Raw genomic sequence first — 23458 nt, 5'->3', positions numbered from 1 at the left:
TTTATTTGGATGTTTTGGGAATCCTCTCTTTAATTAAGATTTTGATTTTAGGTTTCTAGTGACATACTTTGCTAATCGGTAGTGGCACCTGATGATCTGATTTTTTTTTTTTTTTTTTTTTTTTTTGTATTACTATTTTTAAGAATGTGGCTTCCTGGGCCTTACCCCAAGAGTCTCAGGGAATGGGAGTCTGGGATTCTACATGTTTTTAAAAGTCCCCTGGTAGTTTTGTTAATCAACTCAATTTGTGAATGACTAACTGAAAGAATAATTTTTCAATATTGTATTTGATGAGGATCTTTGGCTTATATTCCAGCAATCTCCTGTTTATGTGTTATACACAAAACCCTTTCCTTCTTGACTTCTCTTTCTACCACTTTCTTCAGATTTTTCTAAGGTATGGGGAGTCCATAGTCAGAAGTTGTCTGGACTCACCTCTAGGTCATGATTGGGTATACAGAAATTCTTATTGCCGCCATTAGTTATTTCAAAAAGAGTCCAATCTAGGAAAATACAAAAACATTTAAAAGTGGATATCAGGATACAGGTTCTTTAACAAAGGTATAGCTCTAGGAAATCTTAACTAGCCTTTTGCTTATAGGGCATACAGTCCTCATTCCTTTTTCTTCTATTAAATGTGAAAGCTGAGATTCTAGAGAAACGCTAGTTAAGTTACTTACTCAGCTGCCATGAGTCAGATTTAGGTTTGGCATCATTGCCAGTTCTCTTCTCTTAATTCCTGCTTCTCATTCATACCCAAGGATACCCTTTGTACACAGGCTTTGATGTGATCTCTAACTACCTTACTTGGGTCCTGCCAGTCCTGCCCATGGATTTATCTTCTAGAATGAAGATACTGCTTTCCTATGTGGACCTTAAACATTCTTCACTTCTCCACTGTCTAGCAGCCACCTTACACTTTCTCCTGAAGGCTTCTGGCTTTGGAATCTTAGAAATCTTATATTTACTCTGACTTGCTTTTCAACTCCTAAAATACACTGGCTCCATCCTTTGCTAAAGGTACTCAGTTTCTACACATACTGTTAACATCTGGCTTAAGACACTTACGTTAAGACATCTTGTGCCCATCATAGAAGATGTCACCTTTCCCAGAAGCTTGTCTGCATCAGATCAGCTCCTTACTAAGAGCTAGAAAGTGATTCCTGATTTCTTTATTTATTTTTTTCTTTATATTTTGTATTGCTTATTGAGTTCCTATTTTATGTCTGAGGGTCCCCTCCAAGTTGTCACTTTTTTTTTGCTAAACACTCATGACCAAAACTTTCTGAATGGCCCACGTCTCTTTGATGAATCAAGTGCTTCCAGAGGGTTAACATTTGGAATCCTATCACTGTAGTTTTACAGCATCTGGACAACATTATGATCCAAGTTATAAATAGCACTCAACTTTCAATAGGTAGAGAAAAATGCTCTTTGCTTGTACATAAATTTTAAAATCACAACTCTAGAACTCTTTGACCTGTATAACACATTAATCTGGCCAGCTTTATAAAACATGTCTTTTTCCCACCCCTTAAAATCACATTTGTTTATTCAGAGCATATGTGTGTTTACTGAAAGCCTGTTTTTCACCACAAAGCATTTTAGTATGGCTGTAAATATGTGCATATAATTTCTGTTTATGAATTGAAAAGAAAACAGAGAATGTTTCTCAGAACTTGCTGTGATAAAAACGAGTACTTGGGATGGCTAGGCCTATGAATTTTAGCTATTTATAGGATTTGAGGAGTATTTTTTTTCTTCCAGAGGATAGGATTTTATCCTTTTAATAATATTTATTGTCAGGGCACCTGGGTGGCTCAGCCGATTAAGCGTCCAGCTTCGGCTCAGGTCATGATTTCATGGTTCATGAGTTCGAGCCCTCCATCGGGCTCTGTGCTAACAGCTCAGAGCCTGGATCCTACTTCAGATTCTGTGTCTCCCTCTCTTTCTGTCCCTCTCCTGCTCGCACTGTGACTCTCTCTCTCAAAAATAAATAAACATCTAAAAAAAAAGTTAAACAATATTTATTGTTTTATTACAAAAGTATGTATTTATTAAAGAAAATTTGGGAAAACTAGAGAAAACAAGTTTTTAACTTTTTTTATGTTTTTATTTTATTTTGGGGAGAGAGAAGGAGAGAGAGCATGAGCAAGGGAGGGGCAGAGAGAGAGGAAGACACAGAATCTGAAGCAGGCTCCAGCCTCTGAGCTGTCAGCACTGAGCCCAACACAGGGCTTGAACCCACGAACTGTGAGATCAAGACCCGAGCCGAAGTCGGATGCTTAACCGACTGAGTCACCCAGGCGCCCCAAGAAAACAAATTTTTAAATCATCCATAGTCCTACACACTAAAAAAACCTCAGCTGATATTTTGATGTATAATTTTCCCCATCTTTTCTTTGTCTGTGTATAAGCTTAAAATGCCTACAAAATTCAAATCTTCATGTTACCTCTGACCTGGTTAACTTTTTTTTTTTCTTTTTTTTGAGCATCTGGATGATTTTTTTTTTTAAGTGTTTATTCACCTTTGAGAGAGAGCATGGGCAGGAGCTCATGACCTGAGCCAAAGTCAGACACTTAACCAACTGAGCCACCCAGGTGCCCCTGCATGATTTTTTTTAAGCTGACTTATTTATTCTGAGAGAGTGAGAGAGTGGGGGAGGGACAGAGAGAGAAAGAAGGAGAGAGGGAATCCCAAGCAGGCTTCTTGCTGTCAGTGTAGAGTCCAGCATGGGGCTTGATCTCAAGAACTGTGAGATCATGACCTGAGCTGAAATCAAGAGTCAGACACTTAATTGACAGAGCCACCCAAGTGCCCCTGAGATTTTTATTTTTAAATAATCTCTACACTGAACAAGGGGCTCAAACTCAAAACCCTAAGATTAAGAGTTGCATGCTTTACCAACTGAGCAAGCCAGGTGCCTCCTAAGACATTATTTTTGAATTATTTTTTATTTTTTAAGTAGGCTTCATGCTGTGCGTGGAACCCAACGTGGGGTTGGAGCCCAACGTGGAGTTTGAACCCACAACCCTGAGATCAAGACCTGAGCTGAGATCAAGATTCGGATGCTTTAAGCTACCCAGATGCCCCAAGACATTTTTTTTTTTTTAGAGCAATTTTAGGTTCAGGGCAAAATTAAGAGGATGGTATAGAGATTTCCTGTATGCCTTCTGTTCCCACCCATGCATAGTCTCTCCTGTTATCCACATCCCCCATCATTGTGGTACATTTCTTAAAATTGATGAACCTACATTGACAAGTCATAATCACCCAAGATCCATAGTTTACCTTAGAGTTCACTCTTAAGTTGTACATTTTGTGGGTTTGGATTGATGTATAATATGTACCCATCACTCCAGTATCATACAGAGTATTTTCACTGTTGTAAAAGTTCTCTGTGCTCTGCCTGTTCAGCCCTCCTGCCCCCAGCCTCTGCCTTTTTTTTTTTTTTTTTTTTTTTTTTTGGTTAAACTACAAAAATAACTTCTTTCTTTTAAACTTTTGTAAAGGAGCTTTATCTGAAATTAATGGAAAACAATCTTCTTTTGGTTTATTCAAATTGTAATTTAACCTATTTCAGGCCACTTAATTACTAAATCCTTATTGATTATTATAATCACATTATTTATTAATTTCCTACAGATTATCCTTCAAATGTTTGCTAGAGAGTCTGGCCTGTCATTATATATCCTAAGCACATACCCATAATGCAGGTGTTTATTCACTAACCCAGATGTAAAATGGTATATATTCAGAGATCTTATTAGTCAAGTGATGATGGAGTAAAGTTTTACAAAATATGTGCAGTCTTCTAGTTCATTTTATGTTTATTTTTTTTAATGTTTATTTTTGAAAGAGCCTGAAAGTGCAAGCAGGGAAGGGGCAGAAAGAAAGGGTGACAGGATCAGAAGTGGGCTCTGTACTGACAGCAGAGAGTCCAATTAGGGGCTCTAACTCATAAACTATGAGATCATGACTTGAGCAGGTTGGATGTGTAACCAGAGGAACCACCCAGGTGCCCCTGTTTCTTCTTATAATTACAGAAGCAAAGACTAGTTCATTTTAGTTCTTTGGTATATATTTATTTTATTTTTTTTAAGTAGCTCCGCATCTAATGCGGGGTTTGAACTCATGACCCTGAGATCAAGAGTCACATTTTCTACCAACTGAGTCAGCCAGGTGCCCCAAATTGTTGGGATATAGAAATAAGAAGACTGAATTAGACCTCACACCGTTTGCTTTATTTGCACCAATTTAAATACTTTTAGTGTAGGATATGGTTTTATGGATCATTTAAGTTTTGTACTATATTAAAATTGAGCCCAATCTAGCTAAGTATCTGGAATAATGTTTAGGCTGCTTTCTAAGGTGGTTCTCATTGATATTTGCATTGTATTCTGTGTAATATTTTAATCCTGGTAGGAAACTTAGAAATCTTTCAATCCATCTTTTTTCCAGCTTTACATGGAGTTCTTTTGAAATGACCTAGACTAGTGGTTTTCAAGCTTTCTTGAACTTATTTTTCCTTCCAAAAAGAAATCTTACCTTGAGCTCTTTATAGCCCATTTCTAAAGCCCTGTGCAGGGCTTGAAGTAATTTCTAGCAACTTAGGGCCTGAAAACAATTCATTTAAGTACTTATTTCATGAGATTGTTGTTTCACAAACTGGTTTGTCAGGTAATCCAGAAAAATGGTGACAAAACATTTTATAGAAATAAGTATACTTTGTACATCCCTGCTAAACAGTTTGAAGCCCCTAGTAGTTATTTTACATGTATTTATTTGAGTTATTTGTAATCTGTGAATTGGCTTTGAGATACTGAAAATATTCCAGACATGCATAGCAGGAATTATCAATAAGACCTTGACTCTTAGAACTTGATATGGTCTTCTGCTTAGAAGTCAAAGAAATTGATACATATATATATTGGCTAGCTCATATACTATGATTTAAAAAAAAATTTTTTTTAATGTTTGTTTATTTTTGAGAGACAGAGTGTGAGCAGGGGAGGGCCAGAGAGAAGTGGGGGAGAGACAGAATGTGAAGCAGGCTCCCGGCTCTGAGCTGTCAGCACAGACCCTGACGCTCATGAACCGTGAGATCATGACCTGAGCCGAAGTTGTATGTTCAACCAACTGAGCCCCCAGGCGCCCCACTCATATGCTATGATTGATTGAATTTTAGAAAGCAGCCTTGAACGAGTGTTTACGCCATGAGTCTGACTTGATTTTCTTTCGTTTGATAGGAAAAAGCTCCTCTATTTCTGAAGAAAAAGGTGAATCTGATGATGATAAACCAAGGAAAGGAGAAAGACGATCATCCAGGGTCAGACAGGTAATTCAAATACCTCTTAAAACATCTATCACCTCTTGGTATTGCTTTGGCTATCTTCTCCTTCTCTTCCTCAGACTTTTTCAGAGTTGGTGTCTCTTTAGATTTCTGTAGTTATCTTCTTTCTCGTCTCTATCTTTTGTTTTTTTTTTTTTTGCTTTGGTTTTTTTAATTAAAAAAAAATTTTTTTTTTTTAACATTTATTTATTTTTGAGACAGAAAGAGACAGAGCATGAATGGGGGAGGGTCAGAGAGAGAGGGAGACAGAATCCGAAACAGGCTCCAGGCTCTGAGCGGTCAGCACAGAGCCTGATGCGGGGCTTGAACTCATGGACCGCGAGATCGTGATCTGAGCTGAAGTCGGACGCTTAACCAACTGAGCCACCCTGGTTTTTTTAATTTAGATCTGCTCTGGTGTTCAGATTTCTAAGCAAATCTGCATAGAAGCAAATATATAAAATTAAGCAAATATATAAAAATTAAAATTTAATTGTGAAAATTAACAGGCTGGTCTATATTTCTAAAATACATTATTAGAAAAGATACAGTTATTTAATTAAAACTTTAAAGCCAGGGGCACCTGGCTGTCTTCAGTCGGTAGAGTATATGACTCTTGATCTCGGGGTTGTGAGTTCAAGCCCCATGTTGGGTGTAGCGATTACTTAAAATCTTTAAAACAAACAAAAAAATTTTAAAGCCATATGATACAGTATTAAGTGAGCAGAATACAAAATGATATTTGTGGTATAATTATGAGTATGTAAAAGAAATAGTGGGGAAAAAATTAAATATACCAAAACGATAAGAATAATTACATTAAGTGATGATACGTCAGTTCCCCCACCTGCCCTGCTACTTTCTAGATGTTCAGTTTATTTTTATTTATTTATTTTTAATGTTTGTTTATTTTTGAGAGAGAGTGCGAGCAGGGGAGGGGCAGAGAGAGAGGGAATCACAGAATCTGAAGCAGGCTCCAGACTCTGAGCTGTCAACACATCCGGACGCGGGGCTCAAACTCACAGACCGTGAGATCATGACCTAAGCTGAAGTTCAACACTTAACCAGCTGAGCCACCCAGGCGTCCAAAGATGTTCAGTTTATTTTTAAAGCTTGAAACTAAAAACTAGTAGCAGTTTCATTATTGTATTCCTTTTGGTCACTATTTTGATGCCTGTAAGAGCTCGATAAGTCATGCTTGTTTACTGAGACACTTGTTTATGTTGCTGAAAACATGTGTCTTTGAGTTTCTCCTTCCTATGTATATCTTGTAAGATACTTTTCTCCTCTGTTGATAGTGAGCAAATATACTTGGAACTATTGTATATCTTTCCTTTCCAGGACACCTGGTTGGCTTAGTGGGTAGAGCATGTGACTCTTAATCTCAGGGTTGTGAGTTTGAGCCCCAGGTTAGCCATGGAGCCTACTTTAAATAAATAAACAAATAACTATCTTTTTTTTTTTTTTTCCAGGCAAGAGCAGCTAAACTCTCTGAGTGCAGCCAGGCTGCTGAGGAGGAAGAGGACCAAGAGGCACCTTCCAGAAATCTACGGGTCAGAGCAGATCGAAATTTGAAAACGGAGGAGGAAGAAGAAGAGGAGGAGGAAGAGGAGGAAGATGAGGAAGAGGAAGAAGATGATGAGGGACAAAAATCTAGGGATGTACCAGTCCTGAAACAGTTTGAGGAAACAGAAGAGAGGGAAGAGATACCCAGAGCAAAACCAGAGGAGGTGATAGATGAGAGATCCCAAACCATAAGATCCCAGGAACAGGAGGGGTTAGAGAGAGGAGGGAGAGTTACAAGGTCCCAGGAGGAGGCCAGAAGAAGTCATATGGCCAGACATCAGCAGGAGAAAGAGATGAAAACAGTTTCTTCTCTTGAGGAGGAAGAAAAGGAAGTAAAAATTTTAAAAGGCTTCGAGGAAAAATCAAAATCCCCTTCCCCTCCTCGACTGACTGAAGATCTGGAGAAGGCCCCTCTTGTGCTACAACCAGAGCAAAATGCCAGTGAGGAGGAAACTCCCCCACCTTTACTTACCAAGGAAGCATCTTCTCCACCATCTAATACACAACTCCAGAGTGAAGAAGAAATAGAGCCCATGGAAGGCCCAGCTCCCCCTGTCCTCATTCAGCTGTCTCCTCATAATACAGATGCTGAGGCCAGGGAGCTATTAATATCTCAGCATACTGTCCAGTTGGTGGGAGGCCTGTCTCCTTTGTCCAGTCTTGCAGACACCAAAGCAGAATCTCTAGCAGAGAAAGTGCCAGAGGAGAGTGTCCTGCCTCTAGTTCAGAAAAGCACACTAGCTGAATGCTCAACCCAGAAGGGTCTTGAAACTGAGTCAGAAAAATCTGCTCAACCACTCCCTCTAAAAATTGAGGAATTAGCACCGGCCAAAGGGATCACTGAGGAATCTCTGAAACAGCTGTCTTTGGAACAGAAGGAAGGCAGAAGGGCTTCTCATACTCTTCTCCCAAGCCACAGATTGAAACAGTCAGCTGACTCATCCTCAAGCCGGTCCTCCTCTTCATCCTCCAGTTCTAGATCAAGATCCCGCTCTCCTGACAGCTCAGGCTCTCAATCTCACTCATCTCCAAGATCCAAGCAGAGAGATGGATCTCGGGCACGTACTCACACCAACCCTCGTGGTAGATCTGAGATGGACTCCAGATCAACGTCAGAGTCCAGGTCACGTTCCCGTTCCCGTTCCGCGTCAAGCAACAGCAGAAAAGTAAGTGTGGGAGAATCTTGGGTGCATTGATGTTTTTTTATCTTGTACTCCAGTGTTTTTCAACCCCAGGAGAACCTATTATAATTCCTGGCAGGAATGGGAAAAACTATTTTTACTCCCCAGGTCACTTTCCTATCATCTCTGAGTCTGATTTTCAACTCATTGATCCCTAGAGTTCTTTTTCATTTTTTGAGTCCCTTTGATTCCAAAGTTGAATCATTTACCCGTCTCCTTCATTAGACTGTAAACTTGAGGACATGGACATGCCTTTTTACATGTGTATTCTAGTATCCCAGCATCTCAGCACCTTAGTTGGGACTTAATAAATAATTTGGCAAATACTCTAGGAAGTCCAAGAGATCACTAACTCAAACAAGAATAAGCATAAGAGACTGAAGGGTCTAAAGCATTAAACTGAGTCAGCAGAAATTGGAAAACTCAGTGATGTACTAAATACATAATCATATAAAATAATTTGCTTTATGTGCTTCATTTCTTTAGTCTCTGAGCCCTGGAGTCTCCAGAGACAGCAGCACCAGCTACACTGAAACCAAAGATCCCTCTTCTGGTCAGGAGGTTGCAACTCCACCAGTGCCACAACTGCAGGTCCTTGAGCCAAAGGAGAGGACTTCCACCTCATCCTCTATTCGAATGAGGCGTTTAAGCCAACCTGAGCCAGCCGAAAAGCATGTGACCCAGAGGTTACAACCTGAGCGGGTAGGCTGTTATGCCCCCTCCCTAGTGGGAGATGGAGGATTAGGCATGATTTTCCCTTTTGTGTTAGCTGTAAAACTGAAAGGTTGGTCTGGATAAGGTTCGGTAGAAACGTTGATATTTGGGGATACATGGAAGATTCCACTGAACTCCGTTCCGGCTCCCTGGTTCATGAAAGCTCTATGTGAGGCTAAGCAGCAAGGTTCTCATCTCTAGGGCTCCCAGAGTCACTTCTGTAGAATGTCTCCTTTTTTTCTGCCCCAAAGGAAGCCTTTTCTCAGTTCTCTCAAAAAAATTTTAATAAAATTATTGCTGGCATAGAAATTCTTGAAGTGGCATTCCATTCCACTTTCTAAACTAAAATAATGAAGATATATAGGGCTAAGTGTGGAGCTGCTACTGTGTAAGTCCTGCTCTGCCTTTTACCAGCTCCAGGTTAAAGAAAAGGAACCAAGCAGATTTAAGTACGTTGCTATGTTGTTTTGCTATGTTTGTCCTGACAGGGGAGCCCAAAGAAGTGTGAAGCTGAAGAGGCAGAGCCACCAGCTGCCACACAGCCCCAAACCTCAGAGACCCAGACTTCTCACCTACCAGAATCAGAAAGGATTCATCACACTGTGTAAGTAATCGATCTTGTCTGGGGTATAATAAGGAACTGGGAGTGAGGGGTAGTTATTCACTCCCTGGGGTTCTTCGACTACGCAGTCCTAGTTTCCTTTTAAAACAGAAGGCAGAGCTTTATCTGGACAAAGTCTAGGTTTCAGTTGTCACATTAAGAGCTGCCACCAGAATTCTTAAGGTAGTCTGAAAAGTGGTGGTTAGAGCATAAGGAAACCCATTTCTGGGATCCTCTGACCAAAATAGTCAGGTCCTTTAAGGAACAGGCGGTAGGGACTTTGGTTTCCAAACTCAAGACAGTGAGGGAGTTGACTCAGGTCAGCTTAACTCAGTCTTTAATTCACGTTTACCAGCTACATCTGAGCCTGGGAACACAGTTTAATAAAGGATATCAAAAGTCTACTGAGAAAGGCACAGGGGGTTTGCTTTTGAGTTTTCGCTGTTTTCCCTGGTTGTTAGCTGTCTTTTTATTAAGCATAATCCATCGTAGTTTTTACTGGATACGATACAGCAAAATATGAAGTGTACATGAAGGAAGTCAGAAGTTTATTTGGGGGCCCCGTAAGACCCTTGGATTGATTTTTGCCATTTATATAATTTGAACTTTTTATTCCTTGTATTTATTTTTAGAAAAATACAGGTAAGAACAGGTATATCATTCAGTATTCTGAGCTAGGTACTATAAATTAAGAAGCATTTGAACCCAAATTCCTGGCTTCAGAGTCCCATGGGAAATGAAAAGCAAAGCATTGTGGAAATAAGATTGCTTAGCTTTTGGACATCAAGAATCCTGTACTGCTTTAGTGAACATCCTGTGTAGACAGTTGACCTAAAGTTGTTCCATGTTGGTTTTATGTCGTTTTAACACTAATACTACCAGTATGATTTTCCCTTTTATGTAAAAGTCTAATAATTTACTCTCTTATGAGAGTTTCGGACTGACTATCTTGCCTCAGATTTTGGAGGGTGGTGGGCAGGCGATTGATTACCTCATTTCCTTATGACTTTAATACTAGTTTCGTACTCTATCTGTATAGTTTTTGCCTTGGGATATACCCTTGCTGCTGTTCAGTCTAATGGTCTTGCCTCTGCTGCCATCTTGTGGCCATTTTTTGGTTTGAATGTCAAAAGTTCACTCGACTTTGAAAAGTTTTTGTTTTTCCCTTTGGGGATGGGTACATTATCCTTTGGAGAGGGGTTTTTCTTCTAGGACCATAAAGTGAAAACCCAGCGGATTCTGGAAGGTGTTCAGGATTCCCCAGCTACACCATCGATGAGGAAATGGGGTGACAGCTTCCCTTCCATATCCATCAAGCAGAGATAATACCTGCCCTCCTCTACCCCATCCCATGGTGGGGGGGTACAGCATGTCCTTTGTGTAATGGCAGTTTCAAAGTAGGTGTTGACAACTTGCTACTAATTGGGCCTGAGGAACTGCCTCCTATGCACCTTGAGAGGCAAGTAATTTTCTGAAAAGGTTTTGTTTGCCCTAATATTCAGTTGGTCTGTGAGATCCTGGCTACAAAACGGCACTTGATGCCATTTTGAAACATCTTTATTTCTGTACTTTTGCATGTAAGCCTGGGACAAGTGAAGCTTGGAGTCATATAGAGTTTTTCTCCCCACATAAAGGTGGCTTTGATCTTTCATTTTACAACTGAGGCAAGCAATCTAGTTACATTGATTCCAACAAGGTGATAGGCAAGTGGCACCTTGGGCAAATACTGAGATTGTCCATTGTTGCCTAGGCAAGCTTCAGTGGAGCAGCCTATAGATTAGAAATGCAATCTGGCCTCAGGAGTAACTCACACACATCCCCTTTACTTACTTTCCCTCTGCCTGTCTTCCAGATGGTCTATTCAGCAGCCTAATAAAAAGACATGCCCAACGGCCAAAACCTGTAGGCTATTCTGGCATTGGATTTGATAAATGAATCTTTGAGAAAAGTTTGCCTACATTTCTGGAGGCTCAACCGAATCACAACACTCCTCCTAGTCCTTCACCCCTCTAGAGTCCTAGTGTTCAGCCTGGTGGCCAATTTTAAAAGTGGGATCAGCAGTGCTAAATGGAAAAGACTATTTGTGGCTTAACCTTGGTTTTCCAGTGTGTCTCAACAAGAGAGCTAGGGCCTGTTGATTCAGTAAAGTGTTAAAAAAAAAAAAGACTTCATGGACCTCTCAGCACCTGGAAGAAATTGCCTAACTTTTTCCGTGCTTTGTTAAATCCATTCTGATTGTGTCCTGAGGAATTCTAAATTTATGAGGTAAGGTATCTTGTCATTGCTTGGAATAGTAATTTGTGAGCCCTCAGTCCTATTTCGGTTGGGCTATGTTCCAAAATCCAATCTTTGCCTGCTATGGATATAACAAAAATGTCCTCAGACAGCAGAAAATAATGCTACTCTCTTTTACATTAAAAAAATAGAGGGGAAATAAGAACTTTCGTGTGGGCAGCTGTATCATCCAGCAGTAGTTAATTCAAACTTGAATTTTTCTGAATACAACCTTCCTGAGGACACAACCCTTGCAGGCAATAGCAGTTTTGGACTTTTGGCTTGCCTGAGTATGAAGGAAGGAAATGGTCCTTTAAGCCAGTGTGACAGCGTAATGGTTACTCTCCAGGGGACCTACAGTGCCAGTATGCAAATGATGCATAATTTTAAAAAGTAAAATGTATTATTCTCAATAGCGTTCGCTCACTGAGAAATGAGGATCTAAAGACATACTCCCCAAATCATTCTGTTCTTGGTTATCTTGGAACTAGTATGCTCCTACAGGATTATGTATTTAAGTCTCACTGCCTGGGAGTAGTCACATCCCGTTATTTCTTAGAAAGTTTCATATCAGGTCTTTAGCTCATGAATGTTCTACAGTAACTAAAATTGAGACGTGTATGCCTGTAGAAATTTCCTTTCCCATCAGTTTCTCTGAATCTTGATATGAACTGTGTAATATGTTACTAGTCTCCAAGTAGTTCGGTTCTTCTGGCCTGCAAATGCTTTGTGTGCTCTTTAATTATAGATAGATATCTCCGACCCCCAGCCCCCGTGCAATTTCACAGATTTTTCAAAGATATCAGAAATATTTGTGCAAGAACTTGGTGTGGGAAGGGAGATGTCTGGATGCTTTTTGTCTAAAAGGGGCTACAAAGAAAAGCTGCATGGGGCTCTGACAAGTAGCTAACAAGGTTTTGGGACTGGGCCTGCAAGTAGATTGAGCCCCTTTGGGGGGCAATTCGAAGGATTCATCTTTTTCTTATGAAAATAAAGTCTTGGGAATCTTGGATCCCACAGAATTGTTTGTGGGGAAATAGATGGCACAAACTCACTATGTCTTAAGAAAGCCAAGGATAACAGGTAAAATTCTTATTCTTGAAAAAACGAGATAGAATTTCCAAGAAAGAAATATTCTTTCTCCAAGGAAGCCGCTTCTGGAGAGGCATATTGGCAGCCCAAACTATTTTAGGACATTTGATGGACAGGGAACATTTATCTGAGGATGTTGGAAGCTAACATTCTTCGTGAGGTAACATTTTCTGTAGGAATTCCATCTACAATAATTTTTAAGAAGAAAACTTAGGGGAGCTTGTCTGGCTCAGTCAGTAGAGGGTGTGACTCTTGATCTGGAGTCAAGAGTTTGAGCCCCACCTTGGGCATAGAGCTTTTTTTTATTTTATTTTATTTTATTTTTTAATTTTTTTTTTTAACGTTTATTTATTTTTGAGACAGAGAGAGACAGAGCATGAACGGGGGAGGGGCAGAGAGAGAGGGAGACACAGAACCGGAAGCAGGCTCCAGGCTCCGAGCCATCAGCCCAGAGCCGGACGCGGGGCTCGAACTCACGGACTCACAGACCGTGAGATCGTGACCTGAGCTGAAGTTGGACGCTTAACCGACTGAGCCACCCAGGCGCCCCCATAGAGCTTTAAAAAAAAAAGAGGAAGAAAACTTTTAGTTCAGCAAGCAATGATTTTTTTTTTTTTTAATGTTTATTTACTTATTTGGGGGATGGGGGAGGGGCAGAGAGAGAAAGAATCCCAAGCAGTTGTCCTTGCTGCTAGCGCAGAGCCCAACATGGGGCTTGAACTCTGAACCATGATATCATGACCTGAGCCGAAATCAGGAGTCAGATGCTTAACTGACTGAGCCACCCAGGTGCCGCTCAGCAAGCAATTATTAAAATGTCCTCCTGGTACCCCCAGTGACAGTCTTAAATATTTATGGAGGATTTCTTTGTGTTAGGCCCTGGGCTAGGGATGTAGCCCCTGACCTTGAGGAACCCTGCAAGGTGGAGGTGAGGGGCAAGTCAACCAGCGGTTATCATACAGAGTGATGAGGTCTTTGCTGAAAACCTGTCAGACCAACTACCGAATACCTTCACGTCAGAGAAAAAGCAGTCTACTCTTTGAGAAAACTCAGAAAAAGTTCCATAGGTGGCATCAAATCAGATAATGACCTATTAAATGTACATGTGTTTATGTATATCTTTACCTTGACTTGGAGTCAAAAGTCATCCAAGCCAGACTCTTAAGGGCGAACTCATCACACTTCCATGAGATAGGTATTGTTGTTATCCCCACTTTACAGATTAAGAAAGAGATACACAGAATCAGAGATTTGCCCAAAACCACAGAACTTGTATGGGAGCTGGGGCAGGCCATGACTAGGCCCTAGCCAGTTTGACTGCAGAGCTCTCAGTCTTACTGGGCAGACAAGGACCACTAAGTGAAAGGAAATGTGTAATGTGTAAACATGACCACTTTAGCATGTGGTTGGCATGTATGAGATTTTAAGCATTGGGGAGTAAGTTTTATTCCTAGCTAAAAGCTCTGGTATTACAGATGAGATAATACCAAGCTTTTGGTTAAACACCCAGGAGCTTGTCTTAGTGTTAAACCTCTGCTGCCACTAGGACACAAAAGGAGCACCTTTGCATTCAACAAAGCAGTGTTTTTGAACATCTCCTGAGTGCTTTCTTTGAATGGTTAGAGTCAGCTTCCTATTTCACATGTAGTCTGGTGAAGATGCCCATGATTAATAGTTTCTGTTTAGTTCCCAAACACTTTCGGCCCAACAGATATCCCCCTACCCCTGCCCCAGGTAACTGCTGTCTTCAGTTTCTCATCTACTTCAAGCCTTCACCTTGGAGTCCTTGCTCCAAAATGTGGCCTTCGTGCTACAGCTACCCAAGGTCCCCCTTGCCCTGTTTATCCTTTTCCTTTCTGGCTCCAGTGGACCCCGGGGAAGGGTGACCTTATTAAAGACTCTTTGAAACAAAGTTGTCTGTCATCTCTTTAGAGACACCTCTCCCCCTCTCTACTGGTAACTCAAAAAGGAACTGTCTCTGCTATCCACTCCTCCCACCATCCCTGGAGAAAGGACAGGTTGGAGTAATAACACGTGGTCATTGCTTGGGGTGAGCAGCTAGCTAGCTGCTATAGTGATTGGATAGTGCCAGTTCTCATCCCACCTCCCTGCCATGAACAGCTGACTGGCTTCTAGGATGGGGGGGAGGTAGACACGTAAAAAATTGCTCAGGACCCTCCATTCTGTGTCTCTTTCAACTTTGGCTTTGTTGTCTTCCTTTAATCATTTTTCACTCCCAGCTCTGCTGTTTCCCTTCCATCTATTCTCTGGAATCTTCCAAGCAAGCCGCTGTAACTTTGTATGCCCTCTCCACCCAGCCCCCTCCCCCTCCCCCTGGGAAGACAAGGAGAGCGCACCCTCTCCCTGTGGGGATAGGCCTGGGTAGCTGTTGTAACCTGAGAAAAGAAGGAAAAAGGCCAGGCCTATTGAGCCAGCAGTGAGCTCCCTGTGGCCTGCCAGAGGATAAGAACCTTGCTCACTCAGCGCCCTCCCTTTTTTCTTTCCCCTCCCCTGCTGCAGCAGGGCCCTCCCCCATCCGCACACACGGGCTGCTGGGTAAGTGGCAAGATGGCTCCCCTGCATGTCTCCGGCTGATCGCCGCCGCTCCGCCAATACAATAGAGCCAGCCACTACCAGCAGCCTGGCCCTCTTCCTCCTCCTTCTCCAGAGAGACCAATCCAGCCGAACTCGGGGTTTGCCGTGAGGACTTAACGCTTATCTCTTAAAAGCCAGATCTATTTTAGCCTCCCCTCACCACCACCACCACCACCACCACCTCCCCTTCCATTTACCATTTTTTGGATCCCCAATTGCTGCATCTCGATTTTCTCTCTCTGGATCGGGTGGCTGGGGAGGAGGTGGTGGGCTCTTGGGACAAGGAAGGTGTTGTGGTTTTTTGGTTGTTTTTTTTTTTTTTTTTTTATAATTTTTTAGGATTTTTTTTCTTTGGTTTTTGTTATTTCTTCCATTCCAGAAAGGGATAAACAGCACTTCCAGGGGGAGAAAAAAAATCATGTTATCAGAAAGCAAAGAAGGGTGAGAGCCTCACATTTCCATGTATCCCTTTACCCCACCACTTTAGCCCACCTCATCTTCCTTCTCTTCCCCATGGCTTTCATTCCGTCTTTCGTTTTGGTTTGTTTTCAATCACTCTGCTTTCCCTCTTTGTCCTTCCTGCCTGATTTCTAATTGGCCCAACTTGCCCTCTCCGTGTGGGAAATAGGTATTTTGGGGATAAGTCTTTTCTTTAGATTTAGGCAGTTGAATCGCGTGTTTCTGTGGGGGCCGGTTAGCTGGGGGCACAGTTCCGATTTTCCCCTCCCCCTTCCCATGCATCCCTCCCTGCCTGCTCTGGGGAGGCTGTTCTGACCTCTGAGTGTCAGTCAGCCCGTTGGGAATGCTGAATTTTCTGGTGGTGGTTATCGGTGGGGGGCTTGGTTTGCCCTCTCCTGAGTCTTAGGCTCCTGCTCATCTTAATTTGGGGGAACCCAAACACTGGGAACCCCAGTGTTTGGTGGTAGTGGGGGTGAGGTTAGAGATAGAAGTTAGGGATGAAAACAGAAAAAGGGGATGGAAATGATAGTTATCTGAAGTGAATCTTTGGGATTCATTGCCTGAAATGGGAGCTAACTTGTGTGATTGAGAGTGGGGGTAGGGGGATTCAATATTGGGGAGGCGATACATGGTGTGGGGGGAGGGTGTGTCTTGACTAGGAGGCCTGCTCTCTTTATCTCTTGGAAGTTGGAATGAGGGAGTGGGAGAAACGGGGCGAAAGCCGAATATAAGAACAATTCCTACACCTCTGAGCAGGTAAAAGTGGCCTGATTCTTCTCTGAGCTTTCAAACTCCAGCAATTGTAGCTTTTTCTTTTTGGATGACAGAGGGTCCTTGTTGAAGCTTGAACCTTCATCAGCCCTGCTTTCCCTGCAGCCCCCTGCCCCACAATTTCTCCATTCCTGATGTTTCCAGATCCTGTGGGTCAGTAGGTTTTATTAAGCAGTTGATTATAATAAACACAAGGTTGGAATCATTTGCCACAGCCACGGACATTATTTCTCGTGTTTTTAAGTAGTCAAGCTTCCTTTAACTTCTCATGCAATTTTGTTAAAGATGCCTGTGGCCAGGGGATAAGGAGGCCACAGGATTGTGGGCAAATCACAATGACTTTTGAGGGACTGTTTCAGAGAGGGATGTTACTCCTTTCCATATAAGAGTACTCTGGGGAATTACCTAAAAACAGTTGGGAGTCCTGACCTCACTCATCACACCTTTATCCTATCTGAGCAGTGAGTGGATGTGGATGCTACAATCTGTGCTCTTTCCCCAAAGAAAACAGTTTCTCACTTTTCCTGTGGGGGCATGGTCTCTAGTCTGATCTGAAAAGCAGCCCTCCCAACCCCACCCAAGTGATGAGGCATGGGGGTTTCCTGACCCAAAACCTAACGTCTTGCTCTCTCTTCCCCTTGGTTCTTTCCTGCCCTTCCCTCCGTACCTCTCCCCATACTGTCAGTGAGGAGAAGGAGGAAGTGACCATGGACACAAGTGAAAACAGACCTGAAAATGAGGTTCCAGAACCCCCCGTGCCTATTGCAGACCAAGTCAGCAATGATGACCGCCCAGAGGGCAGTGCCGAAGATGAGGAGAAGAAAGAGGTAAATTTCCAAGCCACCTGTTGGGGTGGGCGGGCAAGAACGGGCCTAGGGGAGAGAGTAGACCACTTTGATGATCCCTCTTACACAGTGGGATAGCTTTAAAAAGAAGGGACTAGACAGACTTGGATCAGGATAGGGCCAAGGGAGAATTCGCTGGTTTAGCAAGGGAGACCCCTTGTGATGGGGACAGGGCTCATTGGTTCCCCTTTCCCTGTTGGGGAAGTAGTGTAGTGCAGAGTGTTGGAAGTTTGTAATGAAAGGAAACGTCGATTAATGGCCCTTTATCTAAGACCCAGGCCCAGCTTTCCCTGCTACCCTCTCGAGCTTCTCCCTGTAGTAACTGTTAGCTTTCCCTCCTTTTTAAAAGCCTGTGGGAGTTCAACGCCATCTAGTGGGCTGTGGTGGTTCTCAGCTGACCAGCCATGCTGAGGAATTTTTGTTCCTCCTCTGCCCTCTAGTGGTCATATTGCAGAGATATAGCTACTTAAGCCAGCACTTGGGTGAGCCCGGAGGCCCCTTCTCCATTTCTCTGACCCCTCTACTTCCTTTTTTTGGCATATATATTATCTTGTGTCCTGCACCCAATTCAGGGGGTTCCCCCCATCAGAGCCAGCGAAGTCTTCTTGGCTCTTAAAGTAATAGAGAAGGAGTTAGCTGGGTTTGGGAGTGGGATAACAGGATGGGAGGGACTGTCGTGTGTGTAGCCTTTCTTTGGTGTGTGTTGCGGGGGTGGGGGCCGGTGAAAGTGATTTGATGTGCAGAATATTATTTATTACAAGGTCCTTCTTCCCCGTAAAACTTTGTCCAAGTACCTCATGTACGGTAATCCGCCCGTAAAATAAAACCCTGCCCAACTGGCCAATCGCTGATGCCGCCTCTTCCTCTGGACCCACCCGCTGCTACTGAGCTGCCCAATCAGAGCCGAGTCTGCTATCCAGGTGTCTTGGCCAGAGGGGGGCATGTATATGGGATCCTGTGATGGGCCCCCTTTTGCCTCCCTGCCTTGCTTACATCAGGGGGCCAAGAAGAGCACTGTTCTGGAGAGACTTGTATTGAGAAAGCAAAAAACATTTGGAAAGGGGTGGACTTGCATCATCTCCCTATTTGGGACACCCCAAGAAGAGCTTGTGTCAGTGCTGGGGCGCCTGCCCACATGCCCTTAACCCTTTTGAGGACTGTGGGTTGCCTTGTTTGCTGCAGACTGTTGGGATCCCCATCTAGGGCACCAAGACCTCCTAAAGAGTCAATGTTTGTGATCACAGTGCCATGCTGTAAAATTCCAAGTGGAGGCTCTCGGCTTAAGCTGTGACGACTAGGAACCCTGCAGAGAAGTCTAGGGTTTGAGCCCAGGGATTTAATGCTGATGACAGCCCAGCCATGTATCACCACTTGCTCATCAGAAGGACTTTCCTTTGGTCCCTGTTGTCCATGGTGAAGGGCAGCATGTTGGTTGCTCCGGCTTCTCCTCCATCCCTGGAGGCAGGGCCTCATCCATCCATCTGACTGGAACCACTGTCTCAGCTGGAGTCCCTGAGGAGATGCCACACACAACTCTCAGAAGAAAAGTATTCTGACCTTGCTGCTGAATGTGTGCCAGGTCCTGGGGCTATCCACCTACTACCCCCAGCCTGCCTTCATCAGAGGCTCCATGATCCCACTCGGTGAGAGGACCCCCTCCCCATTTACAGGCAGAGGAGAAAGGGACTCTGGAGTCATCACCTGGATTCCAAGTATTGGGTGGTGGTATTGCTGCATCTTGCCACTGGTGGACATAGGGTCCTGCCTGCCTGTCACGATAAAAGGCCAGGACTATTCCTGCTACTCACAGGCCATCTCATCAGGGACTGCAAGATGATGCCCCTACAGGGCTGGGACTGATGTCTCTGCCCCCTTTCCCCCCGTACCCCTCGCTGAGCCTGGCCACCACCAGTGAACTGTCTTGACATCATGGAAACTGGGCAGCGTCCCCCCACACGTTTTCCTCCCGCCCCCCCTGCGCCCCTGGGAGGACTCTGGCAGTGCCGTGCTGACCACCACGCCGTGCGCCCACCTTTTTTGCCAACCCAACCCCCCACCAATTGCACAGCGCCTAGCAGGGAGGGCTCATTCTGATTGGACCGGCGGTTGACTAGATACAGTACACAGTGAGGTGCGATTGGCTGAACTGAAGATCCCAGGTGTGAGATGGTACCTGGAACATTTGTCATATTCCTAGTTATTTTCTTCTTTATTTTCTTCTTCTTTTTATTTAATATTTTATTTTAATTATTTTCTTTTTCTTTATTTTTCTGATTTCTTTATTGGATTTATTTATTTGGTTCATGTTTTTCCTGTTTTAATTAAGACCTCTTTTTTTTTTTTTTTTCTTTTTTTTTTTTTTTTTTTTTTTTTTTTTTTCCTCTCACTAACTTACCCATCGAGAGCGGCCCGGCTAGGGGTCAGGCTGGCCCTTAACGGAGACCAAGGAGACTTGGTTAGACGACACAAACGGGGCTGGGGGGTGGATGGGGAAAGGGGATTTCATCAAGAGGGTCCTGCCCTACCCTTTAGAAGGGTGGTAGGTCTTAGTTTTTCCAGAAATAAGCACTGAAATCTCAAAATGCTCTAATCCCCTTTTCTCTCTCTTCCTCTTTTTGCTCTGTCCATAGTCTTTCTCCCACTGAGTGTTTGGGGTAGAAATTTGCTCCAAAGCAGGTTTGGGAGTTTCTAGTCCTTGGCAGAGCCCCTAAGCCTTAAGCCCCGGTTGAAAGGAACCAGGAAGGCTCTGCTAGAGCTCTGTACAGTGGTTAGAAAGTCTGAGGCTCCCTGGGGACAATCTGCCCATCATAAAAACCTTTCTGTACCAAAAGCACCTTTAAATTCTTTCTGCCGGCAGTTGACTAGGGAGCCTCATCTCCAGTGGGTCTGGTGCTGCCCTGTAGGGGTGAGGACAGTCTTAACAGTCTGCTGTCCAAGTGACTCACTGCCAGTGTCAGTGGGTGTCAGGCTGGACAGTTATTCCAAAGGTGGTTTTCCTTGTTTCCTCATGTTTTCTGAGAGGACTAGATGACCCAGTTCTGGGCATACCTTATTGGGCTTGGTGTCCTCTTGACCCCTAGAGACCATGGAAGAGGGCATGACCAATGCCTTTAAAGGGCTGGGAGGCTCCTGAAGTCCTCTTCCAGCTTATTTCTGGTTAAGCTAATACACAGGTGTGGTATGGACTAGATGACTTTTCCCTGCTGTGATGTTTGATTTTATTTTTTTCTCTAACTTGCATTGATTCTGCTTCGTTTTTGCCGTTTGCCGCTTCTGTTTTGGTCTCTTGTCTGTCTCTGTGTCTCTCTCTCTCTGTGTCTTTGGAGCCTATGCTAAGACTGCCCCATCTAACCTCCTTCCCCCCTCTCTGTGGGGTGTGTCTCTTTCTCTTTTTTTTTTCCCCCCCTTTTCTTCTCTATACAGAGCTTGCTGCCCAAATCATTCAAGAGGAAGATCTCCGTTGTCTGTAAGTCTAGCCCCAATCCCTGATAAAGGTCAAAAGTAACCATAAAAATGAGTTTATAGAGAAATAGGTTCCCATTCTTTCTCCATGGCATTCTTGGGTCACCTCTTCCCATCCCACTCCCTGTACCCAGCAGATTTCCATCTTGGCCATTTTGTAATTCAAAACCTCAGACAATCCCTGTCATTTTTCCTAGGTCACATTTCTTTCTTAACTAATGAGACACACTGCGAGGTGTCTCACCATTTCCTGTTTAGCCCTACATGCATTTCCTTGTCCAGGTATCTGAACCCTCAGAACCAGGAGTAGGTTTGAGGGATTCCCATATAATGCTTATCAGTTTATATTTTCTTCTGAGAGAGAGTCTTAAGAGTGCTCACACCTCAAACAGTAACATTTTTAACATTTTCCCACCAAGAAGTTCTAAATCCATAAAAGCGTAATAGATCTTTGTAACTTAAATATGAGATCATAGTGTGAAAATGAATGTGAAGCAGGATTAGATATGTCACAGTCTTAACTTTACTTAGATATTGGTATCACATAGCCGTGTTTTCTTGTATTCATATGTCCTTCTCGGTCTGCCTTCTCCAGTATGTTAGCTATTTTTGCCACTAAAAGTTTAAACTTCACACCACCCTAGTTACCCATCCCTCATTGCCTTTAGAGATTAGTAGTTTTCATCTGTCAGGAAGTAGCTCCAGTCCTTTTATTGTTCACTCTGAAGCAATGTTTCCCAGTGCCCAAATAAAATTTCCTTAAGTTAACCTTTTACTGAAATTCCAGTCGAAGGCTATCTGTATGTGTTATGGTGTGAACCAGCAGAGGACCTGAGACCATCTAACTGTTGGGTCCTGTTTCTTGGGGACAGCAGCTACCAAGGGGGTGCCAGCTGGAAACAGTGACACAGAGGGGGGCCAGCCTGGTCGGAAGCGGCGTTGGGGAGCCAGCACAGCCACCACACAGAAGAAGCCCTCCATCAGTATCACCACTGAATCACTCAAGGTGAGGTGGGAGGAGCCGGGGAAGGGAGGACGAGACACATTGAGGTGGGAGTAGACACGGGCCCAGTGTAACGGGGTGGGGGGTATCTGTGTCCCAGAGCCTCATCCCCGACATCAAACCCCTGGCGGGGCAGGAGGCTATTGTGGATCTTCATGCTGATGACTCCCGAATCTCTGAGGATGAGACAGAGCGTAATGGTGACGATGGGACACATGACAAGGGGCTGAAAATATGCCGGACTGTCACCCAGGTAAGGCTTCTGCACCCCAGTGTCGGGAGGGGGCAGTGGACTCAGAGCAGGCAACTAAGGTGGAGTTTTAGAAGGAAAATCTGCCATCTGTGCAGAGGGTTGGGTTAATTGCCCTTTTGGATCAACAGACTACCAAATCTAACCTGTTGTCTGTAATAATAAAGTCTTACTGGAACAAGGCTATGCCAACCCATTTATTCTTATCTCTCTGGCTGCTTAAGTGCTAGAACATCAGTGTTGAATAGTTGAAACAGAAACTGTATTACTCACAAGGCCTAAAAATATTATTTTGCCATATACAGAAAAAATCTGCCCATTCGTGTCTTAGTTTTCCTCATGACAGTTGAACCATTAATAATCCCAGGATCTGGTGGAAGAGAACTTAATCTTTCTCCTAGTTGAAAGAGCATGCTAGGTTAAATGTACCACCCCTCTTAGGAACAAGAGATTGAAAAGAATGTGCCAGTTTGGTGTTTAAGAATTCCTCCATTGTCTGATACTTACAGGTAGTACCTGCCGAAGGCCAAGAGAATGGGCAGAGGGAAGAAGAGGAAGAAGAGAAGGAGTCGGAAGCAGAACCCCCTATACCTCCCCAGGTTTCAGTAGAGGTGGCCTTGCCCCCTCCTGTGGAGCACGAAGTAAAGAAAGGTAGGTGAAGCATGCAGTTCTCTGAATTCCCAGAGCACTTTATCTGGACCTCTTTTAAAGCATTTAATGTTTTCTGCCTTTTATTTTAGTATTTTGCATATCTGTTTTACTTCCGCCTCCTTGTTACTAAGCTGCATGAGAGCTAGGTTAGAATCTTTCAATCTCCATAATATGGAGCTTCACCTTGCACATTATAGGTGTTCAGCACATTAGGTGGAAGAGTGACTACGTGGTGGAGAATAAGAAAAAAGAAAGGCGTATCAGAGGTAAAAGAGCCAGCATTGCTCCCTGCTGAAAACCGTTTGTGTGCTCTTTTTGATAGTGACTTTAGGAGATACCTTAACTCGACGTTCCATTAGCCAGCAAAAGTCTGGAGTTTCCATTACAATTGATGACCCAGTCCGAACTGCTCAGGTGCCCTCCCCACCCCGGGGCAAGATCAGTAACATCGTCCACATCTCCAATTTGGTGAGTCGGCATTGTTTCCCCACAGCACAACATTGTTCAGTGGTTAAGAGTTTGAGCTTTGGGTTCCTGTTTCTTAGCTTCAGCTCCTAGATCTGTCAGTTATTCACTGAGCAACTGAACTTAATCTCTCACAACCAGTTTCCTCACCTGAAAAACAGGGACAAAGTATCAGCCTATAAGGTTTGTCTGGAGG

The 23458-nt window shown here is 43.4% G+C and overlaps 1 protein-coding gene across 7 annotated transcripts in view; it reads left to right on the top strand.

The window, feature by feature from the left end:
* ACIN1 (apoptotic chromatin condensation inducer 1) overlaps positions 1–23458 on the top strand; it is a 33950-nt gene that overhangs the window by 6905 nt on the left and 3587 nt on the right. For 2 of the 7 annotated variants that reach the window (XM_019429429.2, XM_019429427.2), the window contains 10 exons: positions 5251–5339; positions 6806–8065; positions 8567–8782; positions 9283–9398; positions 17272–17413; positions 20855–20897; positions 21766–21899; positions 21997–22149; positions 22656–22797; positions 23120–23265. In XM_019429429.2, coding sequence (XP_019284974.1) covers positions 5251–5339; positions 6806–8065; positions 8567–8782; positions 9283–9398; positions 17272–17413; positions 20855–20897; positions 21766–21899; positions 21997–22149; positions 22656–22797; positions 23120–23265 — 2441 coding nt within the window. Of the gene's footprint in view, positions 1–5250; positions 5340–6805; positions 8066–8566; positions 8783–9282; positions 9399–15176; positions 15462–17271; positions 17414–20854; positions 20898–21765; positions 21900–21996; positions 22150–22655; positions 22798–23119; positions 23266–23458 lie in introns of those variants that run through there. The other 5 variants (XM_019429428.2, XM_053889264.1, XM_053889265.1 and 2 more) reach the window with 5 other exon arrangements.

Source organism: Panthera pardus, unplaced genomic scaffold (assembly GCF_024362965.1).
Source record: "Panthera pardus isolate Hobbes unplaced genomic scaffold, ASM2436296v1 HiC_scaffold_24, whole genome shotgun sequence".
NCBI classification, from domain to species: domain Eukaryota; kingdom Metazoa; phylum Chordata; class Mammalia; order Carnivora; family Felidae; genus Panthera; species Panthera pardus.
The sequence above is the reverse complement of the archived record's forward strand: the minus strand, read 5'-3'. Positions and strand labels throughout refer to the sequence as shown.